Raw genomic sequence first — 22,265 nt, forward strand, 5'->3', positions numbered from 1 at the left:
ATGCCACCCCACGGAGGGGTGTTTGTGGGTCTCTGGTTGCTGCTGGCCCGCGGTCTCGCCGAGCCCATCCCCGGCACAGGGGGGGCCACCCTGGCTTTTGTCTTCGATGTCACTGGCTCCATGTACGATGACCTGGTGCAGGTGATGGACGGGGCTTCGCGCATCCTGGAGCGGACGCTCAGCAGGAGCACGAAGCCCATCAGCAACTATGCGCTGGTCCCCTTCCACGACCCAGGTACGGCTGGGGCAGGGTGGGGGCACGCGTCCCGCTGGGGGACGGGGCTGCGGGGAGGCGGGGTGAGGTTCTGGCTGGGTTTGGGGCTGAAGCGTGCACTTCCCAAGTGCCTGCGCTGTCCCTTCTCCACCTTTTTAATACCCCAGTGACCGCTGCAATGGGGACGCCAGCATGGGATGAACCGCAGCTCAAGGGCGCGGTGCTGGGCAGGGGCTCCGATCCCCAAGCTGCCCTGTGGGCATGGGGCAAGCCATTTCTCACTAGATTAATCCCAGTGATGCTGGTACCCACTTGCGCGTGGCTTTTCTCCTTCCAGCCAGTCCTGATCTCCCTGGTCTAATACTGGGGGGGTTGTTTCTGCACAAGTCCACAGCATGCTTTCAGGTCGCCTCGACAAAAGCACCGCTCGCTAAGAGGTTTTGGTAATTTACTGTGATACCAGAATAATTTCTTTCTGTCCCAGTCTTTGGCTTGGGATTTTTGTGCACACCCATAAATAGCAGCTGCTCTCCAAAAGAGCCTCGACCCCCTATGAGGAGAGCAGGACTGAGGCTTTATTTTCAGCAGAAACACTGAGTTTGAATGAAAATTGCTGGAGCCAGACAGGGAAGGAGGCAAAGGCAGTAAATTGGTTTCTGCATCGCTTTGCTGGGAGCCTCCCCCAGCAGAAAAGAGTGCTGGGTTTGGAGCTCACCCTGGCCAAGAGCTTCCCCGGGACAGGCTGTGCCCCTGGGCACGGTGCTGGTCTGCCCAAATCCATGTCTTGCTTGGTGCCAGGCCAGGGTAGATGCTTAACCCCGAGTCTCGCAGGTCCCGTGGGGATGTTTAAGCTGGGGCGGGTGATGGGAGCGCTGGCAGCGTGGCGTTGGAGGAGGCTGGTGCTGGCGGTCGGGGAGGCTGAGGCGGTGGTACTGGTGTGCTTGCAGAGGTGGGACCTGCCACCCTCACCGCAGACCCCCGGCTCTTCCAGCGGCACCTGCGGGAGCTCCACGTCCAGGTAGGCGTCCTCAGCCCCGTGGCACTGCTCCGTGGCTGGCGTGGTGCGTGGCCCTAGGCACTTGGTGGGAAGCCTGGCCCTGCATTCCCACGTGGTGGTGGGTCCCCCGGAGCAATCCCTGCTCCCCTCCGGGCCTGACATCCCCCGGGAGTGTGGGGGGGGCTCGGGGCCGAGGTGGGATTCCTGGGGGCTGACCACACTGGGGTGGGAGCGGAGAGGGTGGGTAACATCGGTGCTGTGCCCCAGCTCCTGCGACAGGGCAGAGCCCTCTCGGTTCACAGCTGTTGTCCCAAAGTGGGAATGCTTTCCATGGGAGAGTTTGCACAAACTCTCCATGGAACCAAAAATCTCTTCTTCTAGAAATGTGGCTTGAAAATTGTTTGAGTTTTTTATATTTTTTTTTTTTAAACGATTTCGGCTGCATTCTGCCAGCTGAAACGCTCTCTGGGAGTCTAATCACACTTTATCCATCCCCGCTCCTGCCCTGCCTCCTGTGCGCTGCTAAATCCCTGTGGCATTTCCCTTTGGATGCAGCTGTGTTTTGGCAGGAAGTGTAAAGCTGTGGCTGCAAATTGTTTCACAGCCCTTCAGGGTGCAAAGCCCCGTGGAAGCGGGAGCTGGTCTTTGCTGTGCCTCTGCGCTGGCCAGGGGTGGCTGGTTCTGCTGTGCCGTGGGGGGGTGATGGGCTGGGGTGGGCATGAATGCTAAAGGTGTTCCTGGGAAGCCAGCGGCTTCTGTGAGTCTGGATCCCCAAATGGGTGATTTAATCTTCATTAGTAGTGAGAGAGATAGGGACAGGCCCTTGTGACCCTGTGATACCATCACACTGCTCTGGCTGCACTTGGGCTGACTCCAGCGAACCGGTGCAATTCCTCCCCATGGGCAGACCCTGGGTGGGATCCTGCCAGGAGCCCGGCAGGGAAGGGCTGAGCACTGGGTGGCTTGGTGCCTGTGCCACGTCCCTCACTGTGTGTCCCAGGGCGGAGGGGACTGTCCGGAGATGAGCGTGGGAGCCATCAGACTGGCCGTGGAGGTCTCACACCCCGGCTCCTTTGTCTACGTCTTCTCGGATGCTCGAGCCAAGGACTACGAGCAGCAGGAGGAGTTGCTGCGGCTGCTGCAGCACAAGCAGACCCAGGTGAGCCGTGCTGCCTGCCGGCCTCCAGCGAGAGCTGTCTTGGGTGGATGCTGGTGGCAGCTCCTGGCAATGAGCTGCAGCAATAAACTCCCTTATGTTGCCCGTTAGTGGGGTGAGTTTTGCATCCCCCGGGTTGGCTCAGTGTTCTGGGGGCTGGTGGATGCTGGCTGCGTCCCCTCCCTGGGATGGACAGACCCCCCGGGGCCGTGTGTGATGTTACGGGGAGCGTTGCTGTGGCAGGTGGTGTTCGTGCTGACGGGGGACTGCGGGGACAGGAGCCACCCCGGGTACCGCGTGTACGAGCGCATCGCAGCCACCAGCTCCGGGCAGATCTTCCACCTGGACAAGCAGCAGGTGACAGAGGTGAGCGGGGAGACCTGCAGGAGCAGGGACAGGGTGACGGAGGTGCGTGTGGTCCAGCTCGGCTTGGCTGCTCTTATATTTTCCTGGGGTTAATCCTTGCGCCCAAGGCACTCCGGGTTGCTTTGGGAGCCCTGCTTTAGCCCGAAGCTGAAGCGAGGTCTGGAGAAGGCTGGTTGTTCTCGAGCTTGATCCTGGGGGTGAGCTGACCCGCCTGCCCCCACAGAGGGGAGGTGTCTGCCTGGGGCTGAGGCTGAAGCTGGGGTGCTGCTGTTGCTCTCGGCACCCCGGGAATCCGGCGGGTGGCCTGGCCACAGCGAGAGGAGCCTCTCTGCCCATTCCCACCCTTGAAGCTTTTGACTGGTGCACCTGTGAAGTCTCAGAGACCTGAGGAAGAGTGAAGTGCTTTTCTGCTCATCACCGAGCAGCATCTCCCAGCAGACCCCCGGCCGTGGCCCCTGCCCAGCCTCCGGCAGTTGTGTGTTTTGATGGTTTCCATTCCCATGAGCGAGCTGGGGGGTAATAATTTGTCTGCTCCAAGCAGCTGAGCAGAAGCCACTTGGCAATAACAATTACACCAGATTACTCAATTCCTTTTGCATCTCCTCGTAGCAAGGGGGGCTCAGCCTGGGCCGTCATCTCCTGCCCACCCATCCCCGTGCCACCCTCGTGCTGGCACCCACCTCGCCTGGCTGGGGGTGGCCCCTTGCCCGGGCACTGTTTTGTAGCCCTGCCTGAGATTTTGACCTGGTGCAATACAGCCCTGCTCCTGAAATGGCCGTGGCGAGGGGGGATCCAGGTTAATCTCCCCCCCATGTGTCCCCAGGTGCTGAAGTGGGTGGAAGAGACCATCCAGGCCTCCAAAGTCCACTTACTGTCCACGGACCACGAGGATGGCGGGGAGCACACGTGGCCCGTGCCCTTCGACCCTAGCCTGAAGGAGGTTACCATATCCCTGAGTGGCCCTTCCCCAGGGATAGAGGTCCGGGATCCAGCAGGTAGGAGCCCAGAGGAGAGGAGCGGGCGGGAGGTGATGCTTTGGCTCCCGGAGAGTGCTCGGAGGATCCCCACAGGTCAGGACAAACGGGGGGCTGCAGGCATGGGGATCGCCACGCTCCGTGGTGAAAACTTAAATAAAAAACCAATGAGCTGCAAAGCCCTCATTAAGCACCAAGGGCATCTGCTCTGCTCCCCTCCCGGGTTTGCTTTGCCTCTGGTTTTAGGAGGGTTTTCTCTGCTGCCCCAGCTGTGAGCTGTGTGACGGGCTCTGCACCGCGGTGAGCCCCGAGGAGGGGACTTCTGGCCGGCTGCAGGGACCAGGGGATGGACCCGGGTTGCTCGTGCCAGAGCTTCGCTCACTGTTGCAGGAAAGGTCCTCGAGAAAGGCCAAGGTCTGAAGGAACTGCTCAGCATCCCCAACTCAGCCATGGTGGTGGCCCTGGAGCCCCACGAGCCAGGGACGTGGTCGGTCACGGTAGGCTGGTGGCAGACCCCGCACATTGTCCCCTATGTGTCCCCTGATGGATATTTAGCCGGCCAGGCTTTGCCAGGCGTGGGCTTTCTCCCATCCACCTCCAGCCAGGCAGAGGTTACATGAGCGGGCTGGACGGGGCTGGCTGCCACCTCCTCTCTTCCCCGTTGCCTCCCCCTTCCCCTGCTCTTGGCATGTGCCTCTCCCTCTGCTTCCAGACCCAGAGCAGCGGCCGCCACTCACTGAGGATCACCGGCATCAGCAACATTAATTTTCAAGCCAGCTTCTCCACCCAGCCAGACTTTGATGCCAGCCAGCCCGGGGACCGGCCAGTGCAGGGTAAGGCTGGTGCTGCCCAGGGGTATGGATACTGCGTCTGGGCTTCCTGAAGCCAGGAATGTGGCTGGATTGGTTTTTCCCGTCCCTCTTCCCAGGTCTGCCCATCTCCGTGGTGGTGAACTGCACCGGTCTGAAGCCGCCTGGGCACTTGCAGGAGATTGAGCTCTTCAACACCTCTGGCCATACCCTCCTCTCGCTGCCCGCACAGCCCCTCTCCAACACCTCCTCGGGGCAGCTCTGGGTGGGTTCGCCACTCCGCGTCCCACTGGGTGACTTTCTGCTGAAGGTGAAGGGTGAAGATGCGCAGGGCCACCCCCTGCACCGCCTCTCTGGGGTCACCTACACCAGCGTGGTCCCTGGTGAGTGGTCCCCACGGTCCCCAAGGGTGCTGAGGAGGGACCAGAGGCTTCAGCACTGCCTCCGCTTTGGTTTCTGCTTGGGTATTTTTTTTATCCTGCTTTCCAATGAAGCTCTTGTTGAGGTCCCGAGGAGTGTTATGTGTGTGTGTGTCCCCAACTACTTCCAGGTCTACCCAAAGTGAACATCTCCAGCAAGATCCAGGCTTACAACCGTGAGCCACAGCTGATCTCCTGCTCCGCATGGAGCGAAGTCCCTTTTCGCCTGCAGCTCAGCCGCAGTTGGGTGAAGCTTGGGAAAGAACGGCTCTTCAGGTGAGCCTCTGGTTTCACCCAGTGGGCTCCATGATGGATCTGAGTGGGCAGCAGCAGTCCCCTGAGCTGTGCCAGCTGGGGGGATGCTGTGTGCTAGCTGGGTACCTGCAAGTCCTGAGCATCTGAAGGCAGCGGTGGAAAATCCCGAGGGATGTGTCTGCAGGGTGTGGGGATGCACCCCTTTGCCTGACTCAGATGGAAAAAAGTCCCAGGGATTTGGGGCAGGGTGATGGTATGGCAGCCCCAGGGTAGGGGTGACCCTGTAGTCTCTCCCTTTTCATAGGAGTTCGGGGAACGTCAGCTGGTTGATCCCTGCAGTGTCCAAGAGTGACGAAGGGTTTTACGAGTGCACAGCCACGAGCAAGGTCGGGGTGACGCGGGCTCGTGCCTACCTCTCTGTCTCAGGTGGGGACTGCTCATCCTAAGCCTCGGTGCCCCTGAGCCTCTGGGTCTGTGGCTGGGCAGGGGCTCATTTCACCCCGGCATGCCACGTTTGCAGAGCCACCGCCACGTCTCATAGCCCCGGGCAACATCACGGCTTCACCAGGCCAAGATGTGGTCATGTCCTGCCCGGTTCTGAGTGATGTGCCCTACAACCTGACGTGGAGCTGGGACGGGAAGGCGGCACAGCCGGGAGACGGGCGGACCAGGCTGCTGCAGAACCACTCACTGGAGATCAGCCGTGTACAGCTGGGGGACGGGGGCCCGTACGAGTGCGTGGCACGCAGCGCCCACGGCACTGCCACCGCCTCCCTCTGGCTTTTCATCCAGGGTAGGCTCTGCCCCGCGTGGGACCCTGGCCCAGGCGATGCTTTGCCCCGTGGGCAGGCGGCGGATGGCACCCAGGGGCTGAGCCCTTCTCCAACCCCGTGCAGAGGCGCCGTGGGTGAAGGTCGATGCCAGCCCCCAACGTTTCAGCAGGGGCCAGGAGCTGCGGCTGAACTGCACGGCTGGGGGCCACCCCCCGCCCCACACCGCCTGGAAGCGCTGGGGCTGGGTGCTGGAGCAGGACGAGAGGTGACGCATGGGGACCGGGGTGCCTTCATCCTCCCTGTCCCACTGGGGATGGTGCTCCCCCCGCAGGGTCCACAGGCTGAGGGACTTCGGGTTGCCCATAGCTCTGGAAAGAGGAAAGCATCACTGTATCCCCAACCTATGCACCCGAGATGGTTGGCATGCTGCTAGCCTTCATTTCATATATTTATTTTTAAGCCACCCTGCCTTATCCAGGTCACCGTCCCCACCGAGGGGGACTCAAGGTGCTTTGCATGCCTGGTGTGTGCTCAAGCCTCAAAACACTCCTTCTGCTTCCCCTTAATTTCTTCTGCCTTTTGGCTTCCACCTCCTGTGTCAGGCTGTGAGGGCTGGAGTGGACTTTGGGGAAGGTTTTTTTGTTGACTTTGGAGATGAAAAGGCCAACTCTCAATGCTTTTCCCTGGTTCAAAGCAACATCCTTCCCTGCAGCAGCTGATGGAGCTGGCTTTAAGTGCTAACCCACATCTATCAAATGCTCAGCACTTACCACATGTGTGGGATGGCCTTAAGCCCACTCACTTATTTCAACACCGTTTTCATCAGCTCTGTTTTTACAGGGCTCGTTTCTCCCTCTCTCCCTGTTTGCCGCAGGGTTCTCACGGATGCGCAGGGGACCCTGCACATCAGGGCTGCCGTCCCAGAGGATGCGGGGAATTACAGCTGCTATGCCGGCAGTGTGCTGGGCTGGGACGAGCAAGTCGTCACCCTGGAGTTCACGGGTACCTGCTCCCCGCCGGCCGGCAGTGCCTCGGGAAGAGCCCGGGCTCAGAGCTGCCGCAGGAGGGATTTATTATCCCTCCTTGCTGTCCCTTGGCTGCTGGCTGAGACCTTGCGGCATGCGAGCTATGGGATGGGGCTGTCTGTGATGGAGGGTGTTGGGGGGGCAGCTCCCAGGGCTCCGGGGTCCCCCCCGGGTGAATGGCACCACACCGAGCGCTGCAGGGAGTCACCAAAGCCGTCTCTCTCCCCGCGGCGCAGAGCCTCCCACCATCCTCGCGGTGACGCCCAGCCTGAAGGCACTGGTGGGAGAAGACGTGACGCTGGAGTGCTGGGTTTTGGGGGTGCCGCCACCCCACATCACATGGTATAAAGGTGAGACTGGGATGGACCTGGGGAGCAAACCTCCTCCGTGCACTGGGGGCTTCCACCGCCCTGCAGGGATGTCACACATGGGGTCCCCTGGACTGGTGGCCGGAGGGACCCCCAGAGGCACTCGGGGTGCTGACGTGGGGGGTGTCTCGGAGCAGGTGAGCAGGCGGTGGCGGCGTTCCCGCCCGGCACCCAGCGTGCCGTCCTGCGGCTGCAGGCAGTGCGGGAGGAGGACGCAGGGCAGTACGTCTGTGAGGCTCTCTGCGAGGCCAGCATCGCCTTCGACAGCACCGTGCTGGAAGTGGGGTGTAAGTCTCTGCCTTTCCTTCTGGGTCCCACCGAGCACTCGAGCCTGTCTCCACCGCTCCCCCTCCCAGCTCAGCTCCCACTTGCTGCTTCCCAAGGCTTCTCTTGCCCCAAGCTCCCTGGTTTCCCAGCACGCGGTGTTGGTGCTCGGTACGAGCAGGCTGAAGCCTGGTGGGATTTCCAAGGGTCAAGAGGAGGGAAGAGGCTCAAGAAGTGGCAGAAGATTGGTACAGGTGCTATTTCATGGGACACAATGTCTTGGGGCAAGACTGGGGATGCAAAGCGCAATTATTGGGATCAGGCAGAGGTGGGGGCTGGTTTTTCTGTGTCTGAAAATCCAGGTACCCCAACTGATGCTCAGGGCTTCCCACCGGAGGCAGAAGGGATGGAAGAGCCTGGGGGGGGGCAGGAGGTTCTGAATTGGGGGCAATAAGGCTTGAAGCAGTTAAAGCTGGAAAAGCGCAAGAGGTTTTGCTGAGCTAAGAGGGTGCTGAGTGTAACTGGAAGGGATGGAAACTGCAATGGCTATAACAGCTTTGGAAAAAACACCAAACTCTTTAAGTCAATCTTGTAACTTTTCAGGGCACCTGGCTCATAGGTTTGGCAGCCCCGTCTCTTCTCTGGGCTCAGCTGTGCACAGAGCCTGCTCTGGGGAACCCGGGGTGTCAGACCTGCCTGAGCCCCTTCTCCGCTGCTCTCTCCTCCAGCTGCCCCTCACTTCCTTGAGCCCCTGGGGGACGTGGCGGTTGAGGTTGGGGAGAGCGTCAGCCTGCTGTGCCACGTCGAGGGCTCTCCCCCACCACGGATCACCTGGTCCCGGCAGGATGGGAAGCCCGTGACGGGCTGGCGCGGGCCGCGTGGTGTTTCCAGCCAGCTGGATGCTGCCGAGCTCCTCATAGACAGTAAGAGAGCTGAGCGTGCGTTGGCGTGGCGGAGAGCGCATGTGGGCATCCCACCCAGGTGCATGCTTACACAGTGTCACCCTCGGGTGCTCTCCCTCTGCCCGCTGCAGGCTGGTGTCCCAGCAGCAGGATTAGCCCCCATGCTCACTCTTTTTGCAGTAGTAAAGTATTGACATAGTGGGTTTATTTGCACTTCTTGCTTGTGCAAGCTTAGCTGTGCTGTAACAGCCTGCAAGCCTCCAGCGCTGCAGGGTCTCTCCCCTGTCAGAGGCAGTGGTGGGTCAGGGGAGGGGGTTGTCACCCCATCCTGAAATTTGCTGGTGCCTCTCCAGCCCCACTGGGCTCAGGCTTCTCCCCGCCGTGCTTCAGGTGCCTCGCTGGATGACGAAGCTGTCTACATCTGCGAAGCCCAGAATGAGTTTGGGAAAATCCAAGCGGAGGTCAAGCTCACGGTCACCGGACACGGTTTGCTTTTACATGCTTTTTTTGAGGTATCGATCCCTGCTGCCAGCACTGGCTGCGCCAACGGTGAGCGAGCGGCAGACCCGTGCAGCCACGTCTGCTCCCGAGCCAGCCGTGGTGAATGCTCAGCAAACCCTCCCAGCACAGGGTTCAGATAATGCCCTTCCACCTCTCTGGCTTAATGCGTTGACATGCGCTTGAACCCAAACTGTAGACAAATATCCCCAAATTCTTGGGGGAGCTGAATGTTGGAGCCAGCTTGTGCCGAGCCAAGGTCTGGACCTTGGAAGGAAGGCGATCCCGATCTGTTCTCCTGAGTGTTCCTGGCCAGTTTATTTCCAATTAATATTGTTTCCCTTTCCCCTCTTTCAAGCAGCCCCAGAGATAGCTCTCGCATCCCCTGTGGTCCGTGCGCTCCCAGGCCAGCCCGTGTCACTGCCCTGTGTGATCCTGGCTGGGAGGCCGTTCCCAACCCGCCGCTGGCTGAAGGATGGGCAGCCGGTGAGGCTTCCGCGCCTGCCGGGATGGTGGGTGGGTGGGCAGCTGTGACTGCGTCCCTGCGGCGGGGGCTTTGCTGCAGGACGGGTACCCCAACCTCCTGGGACCAAAGCTGCTGGTGGAAGATGCCAGGGGAGCGTTTGGGTTGGGAGGGTAATGTGGGTTTATCACCACATCAGGGTGTTCCTACCGCTCAAGGATCAGTTTCTAGATATGCCCCAAAGACACAGTGATATGGTAATGTTTGACCCCCCCCCGTCTGTCCCTTTCACTGCTCTCTGCCCGTGCCCAGGTAGCCCCAGGTGGCCACTACTCCGTCCAGGCTGATGGGAGCCTGCACGTGGACCAGGCGTCGCAGGGGGACGCGGGGAGGTACACCTGCGAGGTGACCAATGCCCTTGGCTCGCACAGGCAGGATATGTCCCTGGTCATCCACGGTGAGTGGCGGGGTGCCGGGCATTCTCGCTCTGTGGTGAACAGGGGTGGGTGCCCTTTGACTTCTTAAGCAGCAAAGCACTGCTCTCTTTGGTGGACATGGCCCTGGCCATGCAGGCTGAGGTGCTTCTCTTCCTTCCCAGTTCCTCCCAGCATTGAGTTTGGCCCTGTCCTCATCACTGCCACCGAGGGAGCGGCTGTCACCCTGCTGTGCAATGCCACCGGCGTGCCCCCCCCTACTGTCACCTGGGCAAAGGTAGGTGACGGGGACAGGCAGGCTGTGGGTCACCCTCGGGTGTGGGGTAACGTGTTTGGAGGGGATGTATCTTGTCAGTGTGGCTGTGGCTGCCTGGGGAGGTGGCACCAAGGGCCGGGACCAGGAGGTAGCTTGCTCTGATGGGTCCAGAGCCCTCTTGCCCTTGGGATGCTCAGCTCATGGAAAGTCTCTGCTGTCTTCCTTCCTCCCTTCCCTTTCCTCTGTAGGGCGCAGAGCCCATCTCGCTGAGCCCACGCTACCACCTTGATGCCGATGGGACCCTCCTCATCCCTTCGCCCTCTCCTGAGGATGCTGGGACCTACTTCTGCACAGCGACCAACGTGGCAGGCTTCTCCAGCCGGGAGATACAGCTCTCTGTCAGCAGTGAGTGACTGGCCCCGGTGTCAGCTCCTAGTAAAGCAGCTCTGGAGGGTGGCTGGTGGGAAGAGCATGACCTGGGGACTCTCCTAGCTTCCTTGGGCCACCTAGCCAGGTGCCAGATGGGTTTGTGGGATGGGGAGAGCAGCAATGAGGGTTGTGGGGCACCTGAAGTGTTCCTGCACCAGTTACGTTCCCTTTCCACCCAGCGAAGCCCAGGATCAGCGTTAACGGATCACAAGCATCGGACCCCGTAGCCATCCTGGCTGTGCTTGGGCAGGAGACCACCCTGCCCTGCGAGGTTCAAGGCTATCCCCCTCCCTTGGTGGTGTGGACCCAGGAGTCCCAGCCACTGCCTCTTGCCACGGCAAGGTAAGGAGGTCTGTGGGTGCCGGGGCCATGCTCTCTTGGTGTTGTGTCTCTCCCCGGAGGGATGTTGGGTCCGTGAAGGGTAGCAGCAGTGGGGAGGTACGAAGGGCATCCCTGGTGCTGAGCAGCCAATGCTCAATGCTCTGGCAGGAGCAGAGGCAGCTGAGCAGTACAGCATTAGTGCTGCTCTTCAAAGAGAGCAGAGCAAGAATCGCCAGGCTTTTTTTCCATCATACAAACATCTGTTGGGATGGAGCAGCTGCTCCCAACCCTTTGCACACTCGCCCTGGACTCAGGTTGGGGTTGGGAAGGGAAGGCAGCGCCAGCACAGCTCCCTGGCCCTGCTCACCCCTCCGCCTTCGTGCACATTCCTGCCTCGTGCCATCATGGTGTCAGAGGCAGTGAGGCCAAGAATGCGCCTGGGGAGGGCAGATCCCTGCGAGAGGTGTTGGACCGGGGCTTGATGCTGCTCTGCACCCAGGTGCCTGCAGGGCACCGAGGAAGAGGAGTTCTGAGGTCTGGAGGAGAGCAGCGTAGAGAAGACAGGCAGCTGGGGAGGCTGGGGGTGCTGCAGCCTCCCTTGCCCCTTGCAGCCCCCATGTCGGGGTGATTTCATGGGCTTTAGGCATTGAAATGCTCCTGGGCCAAGGTTTGGCAGAAACATAGTTGTGAGCCTGGCGGTGGCTTTGTCCGCATTGGAACGCGGGTTTGAAGGCCAGTTCTGTTCCAGTGGGTGACTTCTGGAGGACCAAATTAATTTATTGATGGCATTGAGGCTGATGGCAGCGATGGGACAGTCATATAATGCCATTTGATGAGAGAAGATGACCTGGATAGTGGTTGGATATGTGTTTATTGAGAGCCTTGGTCTTCCCCCTTGGAAGCAGGACCTGCTTTTTCAGCATGTTAGCACCATGCTGGAAGGGGCTCCCTAAAATCATGGGCCCTGATCTTGGGGTTAATCACTTCTTTCCCTGCACCTGACGATTGCTGTGGTCTGGGGAAGCAGGAAGGCATCTTGGTTTTGCTTTTCTTGAGGGACTGTGTTGCCTTGTCGTTCTTGTCTGGTTTCCCACGGCTGCTCCTGGTTGACCTGTGCTGCTCCCTGCATCTCAGCTGGCTTGTCCTCCTGTACCCGGGTGATTTATGGGAGCACACGAGGAGGAATCTGCAGCCGTGGGCTGAGATGATGTTATGTCTGTGGAGCACAGACAGCGCTGGGAGCGAGAGCATGGCCAGCTCCAGCTGCAGGGGCCATGCTCCGCAGGGAGCCCCGTCACCCCCGGGTGGGTGGCTCACACTGCTGCATCGTGCCGAGCTCACGCAGGAGCTGAGCAAAGGGATTTTGCATCCGTGGACAGCCCTCCTTGTGCAGGAGGTGGCCCTGGGAACCTTCTCTGGGCTGTCTCAAGGCAATGGTGAGCTCCCAGCCCTTAGCTCCTGCCCAGGGGTAGGTGACAGAGGACATGGCTGTTCCTCCCATCCAGCTCTTCTGTTCCCTCTTCCCCAAGGTACAGCATCCTCCCTTCAGGATCCCTCCGGCTGGCCGAGCCCCAGGTGACGGACACCGGCCTCTACACCTGCACGGCCACGAACACCGCAGGGAACGCCTCACTCAGCTACAGCCTGCAAGTCCAAGGTTCGTGTCCGTTGGTTGAAATGCTCTTCCCGCAGGTTGCGGGTCTTAACGTACCACGGGGGTCCCGCACCCTTCAAGCCCCTGGCTGCTCCCACATCCCTGTGCCAGGGTCCAAGGGTGGTCCCAGCCTGAGGTCCCCTTTCCCCCCAGCTCCCCCACAGCTGCTGATCAGCGATGGGGAAAGCCACCTGACAGCCGTCGTCAACAACTCCCTGAGGATTCACTGTCGTGCCTTGGGCATCCCCACACCCCAAATCCAGTGAGTACTACAGAGTGGTCCTGCTCATGTTCCGCTGAGCTCCCTTAGGAGCTGCAGAACTCCTTGGTGGTGCTCTGCAGCCCAGCATTCAAAGCTGCAGCAGAGAACAGGATGGGTGCTCAGGGTGGGTGATGGGGACCTCTGGCTTGGGGTGTCCCTTAGGATGGGAGGCATCCATTCCTGCTCCTTGCCCCTGGGATCCTTCTCTGCCCAACGATCTGGGCAATGCACCCCCTTTCCAGGTGACAAGGGGACAATCCTTGCTGCCAGCACCCCACTGTTCACTCCTTTGGTGGGCAGAAAGGGGGGGTAGGGGGTGGTGGGACAGACCGAGGACTCGACACCCACCCCACTCCTTGCAGGTGGCTGAAGGACGGGCACCCGCTGAGCGAGTGGGACGGTGTGGTGGTTTCCGAGGATGGTGGGACTCTGCTGATCGCCCGTGTGGGGCTTGCCCATGAAGGACTCTACATCTGCCAGGGCAGCAACTGGGCAGGGGTGGCCCAGGCAGAGGTGCAGGTTTCGGTGCAAGGTGAACACGGTGTCTGGGGCAAGACCCGTTATCCATCCCACGTGTCAGGGAGAGTGTGGCTGACCAAAGGGATGGGTTGTCTTGGCCCCGCTTGGTCCATTGGGATCTTGTCCTTTGCCAATGAGGCTGAGAGCTGATGGCCACTGACACTGCAGTAAACCATAGCATCCATCCTTGATGGGTGCTTCCCAGTAGAGGGTCTACCCTCAGCCCCGTTTCCCCTGGAACAAATCTGCTAGCTGACTTGGGGAGCAGCAGTAGCACCATATGGTGATGTGGTCCCCTCCCAGAGCGGGGAGCGAGCCCTCGCCCCTGGCTGCTGCTCTCCCAGGACTCGGTGCATGCTGAAAGTCCTGGGTGAGCCCGGCTGTGCCCCATGGCACCACACTTTGCGGCTGCAGCTGGCTTGGGCTGCGCAGAGCCAATGACTGTGCATGCTGGGTTGCAGTGCCTCCAACCATCCAACCCAGCGCGGTGGACCTGGCCGTCCTGGAGAATGGCACGGTGTCCCTGGAGTGCCTGGCCTCAGGGCTGCCTGCTCCTGGTGAGTTGGTCCTCTCCTTCAGCTCTTGCCTATGCCTCCCTGGGGCTTTCCCTGGGTCCCCTTGGTGAGAGGGGCAGCAGCATCGCTCCTTACAGCTCAGCTCCCTGCTTCCCTCCAGACATTGCCTGGTACAAGGGACATGAGAAGCTCTCGGTCAGACTGGGCTGGACCCTGTCCAGGGATGGGAAGCGCCTGGAGATCCAGCGTGCCCAGCTCTCCGACGCTGGCAGCTACCGCTGCATGGCCTCCAATGTGGCCGGCGTCGCTGAGCTCTGGTACAGCCTGCAGGTGACTGGTGAGTCTGCAGTGAGCAGGGGAACCCCTGGTCCCTTCCCACCAGCGTGGCTGTGGGGCTGGAGGTGATGCTCGGGACTATGGGGCTGCTCCACTGTCCCCCTGCAAGTTCATAGGGCTGTGGGGTCCCAGCCCTGGGGAGGGGTACCAAAGGGGGTGGCACGGGAAAGGTGTTGCCCTGTCAATCTGTTTCCCAGCGACTGCCGCCGCCCTGGGTGAGGAGGAGAACGTTTCTGTCATCGTCAACCAGCCGGTGACCCTGGAGTGCCCGGCCCCTGGGGTCCCCCCCAAGGGGTTCCGCTGGCTGAAAGACGGGAACTTGCTCTCACCAAAGCCAGGCATGCAGCTGTCTGCGGAAGGGACTGTGCTCCAGGTGATGTTTCGGAGTATTGCAGAGGAAGGGAGGGGAAACAGGGCTGTGAAGACCCCCATCTGCCCCTCCCCACCTTTGGGAGAGAGTGGGTGCAGAGGGAGGGGTTGTCCCTCCCTTCTGCCCATGGCTCAGCACCATTCCTGCCCCTCACGCTGACTGATCCCATTCCCACAGCTTCTGCTGGCACAAAATGCCCCCATGGAGGGGCTGCGTGGGTTGAGCTCTGCTACAAAGCATTTTAGTGTTTCTGCTTGTTCCGGCAGATTGGGCGAGCCACCGTGCAGGATGAGGGCAGGTACACGTGCCAGGGGCCCGGCCGCCCGGAGAAACACTACAACCTTGATGTGTTGGGTAAGGGCCACTGCGGCCGAAGTAGCCCATCGGGGCAAATACAGTGTGTGTGTGTGTAAATATACACACATATATACTCTATTATATACCATTTGTTTATACGTATAGTATCTACCTGGGTAGTTGGCTGGCTTGGAAAACACTAAACCCAAAATATCAAAGCTCTGCAAAATGATGGAGCTGGAGGTGGTAGGGAATCCCCACCAGAATGAGTGTCAGAAGGGAAAAAGCCAATGTTTGCATGAGCCTTGGGGGCAGATTTCAGTAATGATGCAGAAGAGGTGTCTTTCCAAAATCTGGGCAGGAGAGTGAAGGGATTTCCTTGCCATTGCCAGGGCTTCTCTGTCCTTTCTTTGCACTTAGTGTGGTGGTTGCTGCCGGTATCGTACCCCTTCGCTCCCCCTGCCCGAGTCGGGAGGATGCCAGCAAAGGTTCCTGGGCCGCTGCCAGGACGGGCACCGGCTGCTTTTGCTTGCTCGATTCGAGCATCCTTGCAGCCTCCCGGCCCGTTCAGCACGTCTGCAGTGCCGGGGGCCAAGCCAGGGTCTGGCTTTTCTCAGGGATGCTCTAGGCCAGTTGCTGGAAGTCCTGCAGGCAGGTAGCCAGGGAGTGGAGAAAATCCAGTTCTCCTGATCCGAGCTTGTTCCTGCGATCCCTTCCCAGGGAAATGTTTGCACGTCTGGCGTCCTGGCTCGGGTGGATTGTTTGGGTTCTGCTGTTTTTGTTTTCAGAGGTTTCTGGGTGTTGGGGTTTTGTGTCTAGAAGTTGATATTCCCCACGGGAAGGAGTTACCGTTTTCCAGCCAGCTGTATTTATGAGCAACTGAGAACAGCATCTGATAATGGAAAGAGTTAGGTAACCTTCCCAGTGAGCAGTGCTACCTAATAAGGCTGTGTCTGGCCAACCTGGCCTTGGCCTGCCTCCGTGGCTGGTGCAGGATGCTTGGTCGTCCTCTGCCTTAGGCCACGTGCAATTAAAAGCATCACTCACTTAATAGCTGGAGAGCCAAGACTATTATTTCCACGTGGAGCCAGTGCAGGGGAGTCTTGTTGGTTCTTTGTGTGGAGCCCAGCAGAGCTGTGGGTGGTGTGTAGTCAGCAGGACGGAGCTCTGGCAGGGAGCTGCCCCTCTCCTCTTGTCCGGTGCCATCAGCGAGCTGCTCCTGTCCTCTTATCCCCTGCAGTGCCCCCGTCCTTCTCCTCAGCAGAGCCCGCTGATGTGTCTGTGCTGGAGGGGCAGTCCGTCAGGCTGGCCTGCGAGTGCCGTGGGATCCCCTTACCCACCCTGAGCTGGCGGAAGGATGGTAGGGACCTGATCCTCAGCCTCGTCCCTCCCCACATATGTATTCTCCCACCAGACAGATGTTGGTCTCCTTGGAGCAAGGAGTGCTTTGTGTTGAGCAGTATCCAGCTTCTGGGTGGGAGCTGGTCCTGCTGGGAACATGAGAGGAGGCTGCTGTCCCCTTCCCTGGGCAGGCGAGCCCCTCTCCACCCAGCCCGGGAGCCGAAAGCAGGTGTCCATGGGAGGGAGCACGCTGTACATTGAGAAGGTACTGCTGGTGGACAAGGGGACGTACACCTGTGAGTGCAGGAATCCTGCCGGCAGCAGCAGCAAGGAGCATCGCCTGGAGGTGCACGGTGAGCCAGGGGCCCCAGAGACACAGAGAACCTATGGGGGTGGCTGAAGGTGCCATGATCTCTCTCAACGCAAGGTCCAGCTGGACGCAAAAGCTCACAGCCATTGCCTGCTGCCTTGGGTGTTTTGGAAAGGATGCTGCTAGCTGGGCCAGCTTTGCCCCTCCAGCTTTCCTCTCGGCTCCAAGCTGGTTGCAGTTAGTTTTCACTCCAGCAGCCCAATTGCAGTAGCTGCATTTGCTTCGCCCTCCTGCTGCCGCCATCCAGACCGATGGCGTTTGTATATCCACTTGCATACGGCCAAGGGAGTTGCTACAGCATCGCTTCCACCCTGTGTCCCTCTGCCCGCAGCGCTGCTGAGGATCCAGGGCAGCAACAAAGCCCCAAGGAAGGTTTCTGTCATCAAGGCTGGTGAGACGGTTTTGGAGTGCGAGGCCGTGGGGACGCCACCGCCCGTGGTGACGTGGGTGAAGGACGGGCAGCCCGTGGCCGGTGGGGACGGGCTCCTGCTTACAGACCAGGGGCGGCGGCTGCGCATCCCCAAGGCAGAGGTGGCCCATGCAGGACGCTACGCTTGCCTGGTGGCAAATGCAGCAGGGCAGGAGCAGAGAGAGTTTGACGTTGCAGTGCATGGTACGGGTGCGGGACAGGGCTGATAGCTGTGGGGTATGGATGCCAGCAGGCTTGGGAGGGTGGTGACATCGCACAGCACGAACATGGCGAACATGATGACGTGGAGTTCTTGGACAACCCAGCACATAAAAGATCTTGGGTCAGAAAGGGGATGCTCCAGGCATAGCTGTAGAACTGGGTCCATCAGGCAGGAGTTTCTTTCCAGGGTCATCAGGGCAGACCATCTCACACTTCATAAAGTCATCTACTTTCCAAGGACTTGGGGAAACCTCATGGGTCAAGGCACCAAGCACTTGAGCTGGAAAAGGCCTGAGGTGGCTCAGGGTGTGTAAGCATAGGCTTGGGCTTGTGGGAAGGTGGCATGTACCTGCTGTAAGTGACCTGTCTCATAACACCTTCAAAGTTGACAACTTCAGGTGATGCTCATCGTCCTACTGGGCTTGTGTCCTCAAACTGTACAAGCAGGAGGGTACCAACAAGCTGAGTTTACTCAGTTTGCCTTGCTCCTCTGCTGTCTTCGTGACCACTTTGCGAATGGATGTCCATCCTTTTCTGCGTTCCCAGCTCCTCCTGAGTTCATTCAAGGATCAGGATCAACAACAAACATCAGCGTGTCTCTACATGGAGCCCTGACGCTGACCTGCGAGGCCACCGGCGTTCCCCTGCCCACAGTCACTTGGTTCTGGGACGGTTCTCCCATCACCCCCAGCGAGCACACGCACGTGCTTTCAGGTCAGGGATGAGGTGTGGATGCTGTGGGAGATGGGAGTTTTGGGAACATGTTTTGCCCCAGTGCTGATGGGTGTAAATGCGGCAGAGCTCCAGCCCTGCAGGAGGATGGGCTGGTGCCTGGATCAGGGTCCTGAGACCTCTCTGCTCTATGCTTCCAGGGGGCTGGGTGCTGAGGCGCAGCCGTACACGAGCCCAGGATGGTGGCCACTATTCCTGCCTGGCCAGCAACGTAGCTGGGGAGGCCAGGAGGCATTTCTACGTGGAGGTCCTAGGTAAGGACGGGTCCTCTGTCTGCTGCAGGATTCCTGGTGGGATTTCAGAACTTCACCCTGCCAGGGACAGTCATAAGTTAAGATTTGGGCATGGTGGGAGCTGCAGTGCCAGAGTCCTTCATGCCTTAGCGTATGAGCTTGGAGACTTGGCGAAGCTGGCCAGCTGCTGAGGTCCACGGTGGCTTGTGTTCCTAGTTCCTCCCCACATCGAGAATGCGGATGAAGAAGAGACCATTGAAGTGCCTGAGGGTCACCCTGTCACCTGGTCCTGCCTGGCTGCAGGTAAGCATCACATGAGGAGCGGAGGTGGAGTGAGCAGGTGGGAGATGGGGCTCAGGGACCTGCGTCTCCCTTTGGGGCGTGGAGCAAATGGACGGTGCCAGTCGATGACATGAAAATAGCTGAAATTGGCTGAAGAGGTTTTTCGGGATAGTTCCTGGCTTTGCAGTTGGGCTGTCCGGGAAGCTCTGGGCCCACGCGGGGAGTTTGTTCCACGACGTAAGCTCCAATCTTTCCCAAATGGAGCTAAAATTCCTCTAATCTAGTTTCCCCTTTAGTGATGGGAATCATTAATCACCTCCTACTCAGGACAGTTTTCTTTCTTCTTGCTGGCTCATCCAGCAGTCTCTAAAAACCTGATCCAGATCATGATAATTTTGGATTTGGGCTGATGTCCCTGCTTCCCAGAAAGGCTCCAGTGCAGTGACCCCGGTCAGGCTGTGCGCACGCATGGAAAAACTTTGCACGAAGGCCAAAACCTGCTTTCCACCCCATGCAGGCAACCCCCAGCCGAAGATCATCTGGCTGAAAGACGGCCACCCTCTGCCTGGCAGAGAGACCGTCTCAATCTCCCCTGATGGCTCCGTGCTCCACATCCCCCGAGCCTCCCTGTCTGATGCTGGCCGCTACTCCTGCGTGGCTTCCAGCTCTGTGGTGAATCAAACCAAGCACTACCTGCTAGATATTTCAGGTACGAGATGCTTTTGGATGGAGGCAGAGTCTCAGGTGTGAGCAGGGAATATGGACTTAGAGGGCTTTTTAATTGCCTGCCCCAGGTAGGTGGTAAGGATCCATTAACCCTACAGCCAGCAGCATGGCATGATGTTCTGGACCTGCCAGAAATCCCTTGTGAGACCTCTTGAAGGAACATGAAGGGCCCATCTGGTGTAGGATCCATCTCTGATGATGGCTCATGGGAAGGTGGGGGGGGGAATGTCTTCTGTGTTCCCTGTGCTTTTGGAGGGTAGAGGCTGAAGCTGGGCTTGTGCTGTACGTGCTGTTCATTTCACGTGCTGTGGTCAAGTCCAGCTCCCTAAACTTGGATCATGGTCTCTGGCGGGGGGGTGAAGCATCAGGAATCCTAAGTGGGTGCTAATGCTGATCTGCTATGCAAATACATCTGCAGCCAGTCCCACATTTTCTGGAGATGCCCATGATGCCACTGCAGAAGAAGTCACAGTGATCATCAACAACCCCATCTCCCTGGTTTGTGAGGCTCTGGCATACCCATCTCCCAACATCACCTGGCTCAAGGATGAAGTTCCCCTCAAAGCGTCTAGAAACGTCCAACTGCTTCCTGGTACTGTCGCAGTGCCTGCAGGCTCTGCATGACTGTGGTGTGGCCCCTTGCTCCATGCCCGTGGGAGTGGGGCCTTTTCTGGGTCTAGCTGTGGTCCAGGGCAGTGGGATGGTGAGAAGCCATCATTCTGCAGGACCTGAGGGGCTCAGGCCCTCGGGTGGATGCTGCTTTTCCATGTGCCACATCATGTGATAAAAGCTAGAGCCGCCTCAGCAGCATCAATGAGACAGCACTGATTTTTATAAGCCTGGAAACCGGGCTCTAGAAGAGCATTAGACCCCCTCAGGTCAGGTTTGCGGGTGGCCAGCAGGTCCCTTAAGATGCCTTCTTGTGCTGCATGGGGATGGATAGCTGTGGTTGTGAGCGGTGACCTTCTCAGGAGACCCCCTTTGCCCAGGTGGCCATGGGCTGCAGATCCTGAATGTCCAGGAAGAGGATGCGGGCACATACAGCTGCATTGTGGCCAATGAAGCCGGGGAGGCCGTGAAGAACTACTCCGTGAAGGTCCTGGGTGCGTGAGCTCTCCATGTCCTTCCTAATTCCTGCAGCGATCCCACCGCCGTAACTGGGCCAGTGCCCCTTCCTTCCCTTCCCATGCCTTCACCCGAAGGAGCTGCACCTCTTGCAGCTGGTGCTCAGTCACACACATATCAGCACATGGCCCCAAAAAGCCCCTGGTCTACCTTGGGGAGGGCAAAGTGGTCTGTCTGAGGGTGTCAGCAGCACCCCAAGGTGCTGCTTGTCGCTGATTAGGGCAGAGCAAGAGCTTTGGGGGCTCTTCTCTCATCCCAACTGTGTCATCTCTCCCCACTAGTTCCTCCTTGGATTGCCAGAGAAGACCCTTCGGAGGAATTTGCTATGAAAGAGGTAAAAGCCAGAGTCAACAGCACGGTGACGCTGGAGTGCGAGACTCGGGCTGTGCCCGAGCCGACCATTCGGTGGTACAAGGACAAGCAGGTGAGGTCCTAACTGCGACCAGGGAAGAGCTGCTGGTTTGGGGGATCCTTCCAGGAGGATGGAGTGGGAAGACACCCTTTATATGTCTGGCTGGGCTCCGTCCCAACTCCTGGGGGTGTGTAATCCTCCTCTTGCCCTTCTGTTTCTTCCCTGCCTTGGGGCTGGGGTCCCTGTGCAGCTCCTGGAAAGTTCTAGCCACCTCCAGATCCTCAGCAAGGGGCAGGTCCTTCAGATTAAACCAGCCGGCATCTCTGATTCGGGGCACTACACCTGCGTGGCCACCAACGCCGTGGGCGAAGATGACAGGGACTTCATTGTGCATATCCAAGGTGAGCCCTGGGTGGCTGGCCAGTACCCGGAGCAGTGGGTGGTCTCAGCAAGAGGAGGGGTCCTTAGTGGGGTCCCTCATGGGAGCAGAGCAGGGGGAGCAGGAAGAGGGCTTGTATCTGCTGGAAAACGGACATCTCCTTGGCCCCAGACAGGCTTGGGCAGATGCTGTGGTTGTACCCAGGGGTACAAGTCCCCATTCCCCACAGCTGACCACAGCCTGTCCCCGCAGTGCCACCCCTCTTCCAGCAGCGGACGAGCCCCAACGAAGCCCTTGAGATCTTCTACCGGGAGGAAGACCAGGACGGGGAGGTGACGGAGCACCGGCAGGCCATCCTCAACCAGCCCACTGCGCTTTACTGCGACACCAATGCCATCCCACCCCCCCGGCTCACCTGGTACAAGGACGGGGAGCCCCTCTCCCCCAGCCCGGGGGTGCTGATGCTGCTAGGTAATGGGCATGGACCCTCACTGTGGGGTTTGGGGGTTTTTCCTGCAGCAGCTTTGTGGGTTGAGAGCATCCGTAGCATGGGAGGGTTGCATCCTGTCCCCTCGCTCCTGCTAGCATGCGCAGCACCCATGGGACCTGCAGGAGCAGGACTTGGTCATCGGGGCTGTGGGGGGGTTCAGGCACAGCGAGGTGGGAGGGGGAGGTTAGAGGGGACCCTCCGATCCCCCGCGGAGCCCTCCCCCTCCCCTGCCCCAACCCTGCCCTGCGCCGCAGGGGGCCGGGTGCTGCAGCTGCCCACGGTGCGGGAGGAGGACGCAGGCAGGTACACCTGCGAGGCGACCAACGCGGCGGGACAGGACCGCCTGCACTACGAGCTGGAGGTGCTGAGTGAGTGCGGGACCGGGGCGGGGAGTGGACGGAGGCGTGTGGCAGCCCCATAACCACCTGCTTCCAGCTGCCCCGGCCATCCACGGTGGCACAGAGGACCTGGCTGAGGAGGTGACGGCCGCCATCAATGGCATCATCCGCTTCAAGTGCGAAGCCACTGGGCATCCAGTGCCCACCGTGTCCTGGCTCTGGAACGATGTCCCTGTTGTGGTCGGCCCACGGCACCAGCTCCTGGAGGGTGGCATGGTCCTGCAGGTCGGTGTCCCCCTGTGCAGGGTGGCTGTGCTGGGCGGGGACAGGGGAAACACCGGGTGGAGGGGACGAGGCACTCTTCCCTCCCCAAGGAGGAGGCTGCCCTGG

At 59.6% G+C, this 22,265-nt stretch overlaps 1 protein-coding gene across 1 annotated transcript in view; it reads left to right on the top strand.

Moving 5' to 3' along the window:
* The window catches only part of HMCN2 (hemicentin 2), a 35,904-nt gene continuing 13,639 nt past the window's right edge, over window positions 1-22,265 (top strand). The window contains exons 1-41 of the mRNA XM_059828724.1: window positions 1-235; window positions 1,162-1,232; window positions 2,212-2,370; window positions 2,611-2,733; window positions 3,557-3,728; window positions 4,098-4,204; window positions 4,420-4,540; window positions 4,636-4,899; window positions 5,067-5,211; window positions 5,495-5,616; window positions 5,711-5,983; window positions 6,087-6,228; window positions 6,838-6,965; window positions 7,225-7,338; window positions 7,494-7,643; window positions 8,349-8,543; window positions 8,913-9,008; window positions 9,382-9,506; window positions 9,796-9,940; window positions 10,082-10,194; window positions 10,422-10,578; window positions 10,782-10,944; window positions 12,453-12,580; window positions 12,731-12,839; window positions 13,202-13,371; window positions 13,820-13,915; window positions 14,034-14,210; window positions 16,117-16,236; window positions 16,409-16,570; window positions 16,919-17,200; window positions 17,765-17,932; window positions 18,091-18,204; window positions 18,400-18,486; window positions 18,983-19,174; window positions 19,610-19,783; window positions 20,181-20,294; window positions 20,598-20,740; window positions 20,919-21,069; window positions 21,300-21,518; window positions 21,792-21,905; window positions 21,973-22,160. Coding sequence (XP_059684707.1) covers window positions 1-235; window positions 1,162-1,232; window positions 2,212-2,370; window positions 2,611-2,733; window positions 3,557-3,728; window positions 4,098-4,204; window positions 4,420-4,540; window positions 4,636-4,899; window positions 5,067-5,211; window positions 5,495-5,616; window positions 5,711-5,983; window positions 6,087-6,228; window positions 6,838-6,965; window positions 7,225-7,338; window positions 7,494-7,643; window positions 8,349-8,543; window positions 8,913-9,008; window positions 9,382-9,506; window positions 9,796-9,940; window positions 10,082-10,194; window positions 10,422-10,578; window positions 10,782-10,944; window positions 12,453-12,580; window positions 12,731-12,839; window positions 13,202-13,371; window positions 13,820-13,915; window positions 14,034-14,210; window positions 16,117-16,236; window positions 16,409-16,570; window positions 16,919-17,200; window positions 17,765-17,932; window positions 18,091-18,204; window positions 18,400-18,486; window positions 18,983-19,174; window positions 19,610-19,783; window positions 20,181-20,294; window positions 20,598-20,740; window positions 20,919-21,069; window positions 21,300-21,518; window positions 21,792-21,905; window positions 21,973-22,160 — 6,228 coding nt within the window. The remainder of the gene's footprint in view (window positions 236-1,161; window positions 1,233-2,211; window positions 2,371-2,610; window positions 2,734-3,556; window positions 3,729-4,097; window positions 4,205-4,419; window positions 4,541-4,635; window positions 4,900-5,066; window positions 5,212-5,494; window positions 5,617-5,710; window positions 5,984-6,086; window positions 6,229-6,837; window positions 6,966-7,224; window positions 7,339-7,493; window positions 7,644-8,348; window positions 8,544-8,912; window positions 9,009-9,381; window positions 9,507-9,795; window positions 9,941-10,081; window positions 10,195-10,421; window positions 10,579-10,781; window positions 10,945-12,452; window positions 12,581-12,730; window positions 12,840-13,201; window positions 13,372-13,819; window positions 13,916-14,033; window positions 14,211-16,116; window positions 16,237-16,408; window positions 16,571-16,918; window positions 17,201-17,764; window positions 17,933-18,090; window positions 18,205-18,399; window positions 18,487-18,982; window positions 19,175-19,609; window positions 19,784-20,180; window positions 20,295-20,597; window positions 20,741-20,918; window positions 21,070-21,299; window positions 21,519-21,791; window positions 21,906-21,972; window positions 22,161-22,265) is intronic.

This window comes from Gavia stellata, chromosome 24, assembly GCF_030936135.1.
Source record: "Gavia stellata isolate bGavSte3 chromosome 24, bGavSte3.hap2, whole genome shotgun sequence".
In the NCBI taxonomy this organism is placed as follows: Eukaryota; Metazoa; Chordata; class Aves; order Gaviiformes; family Gaviidae; genus Gavia; species Gavia stellata.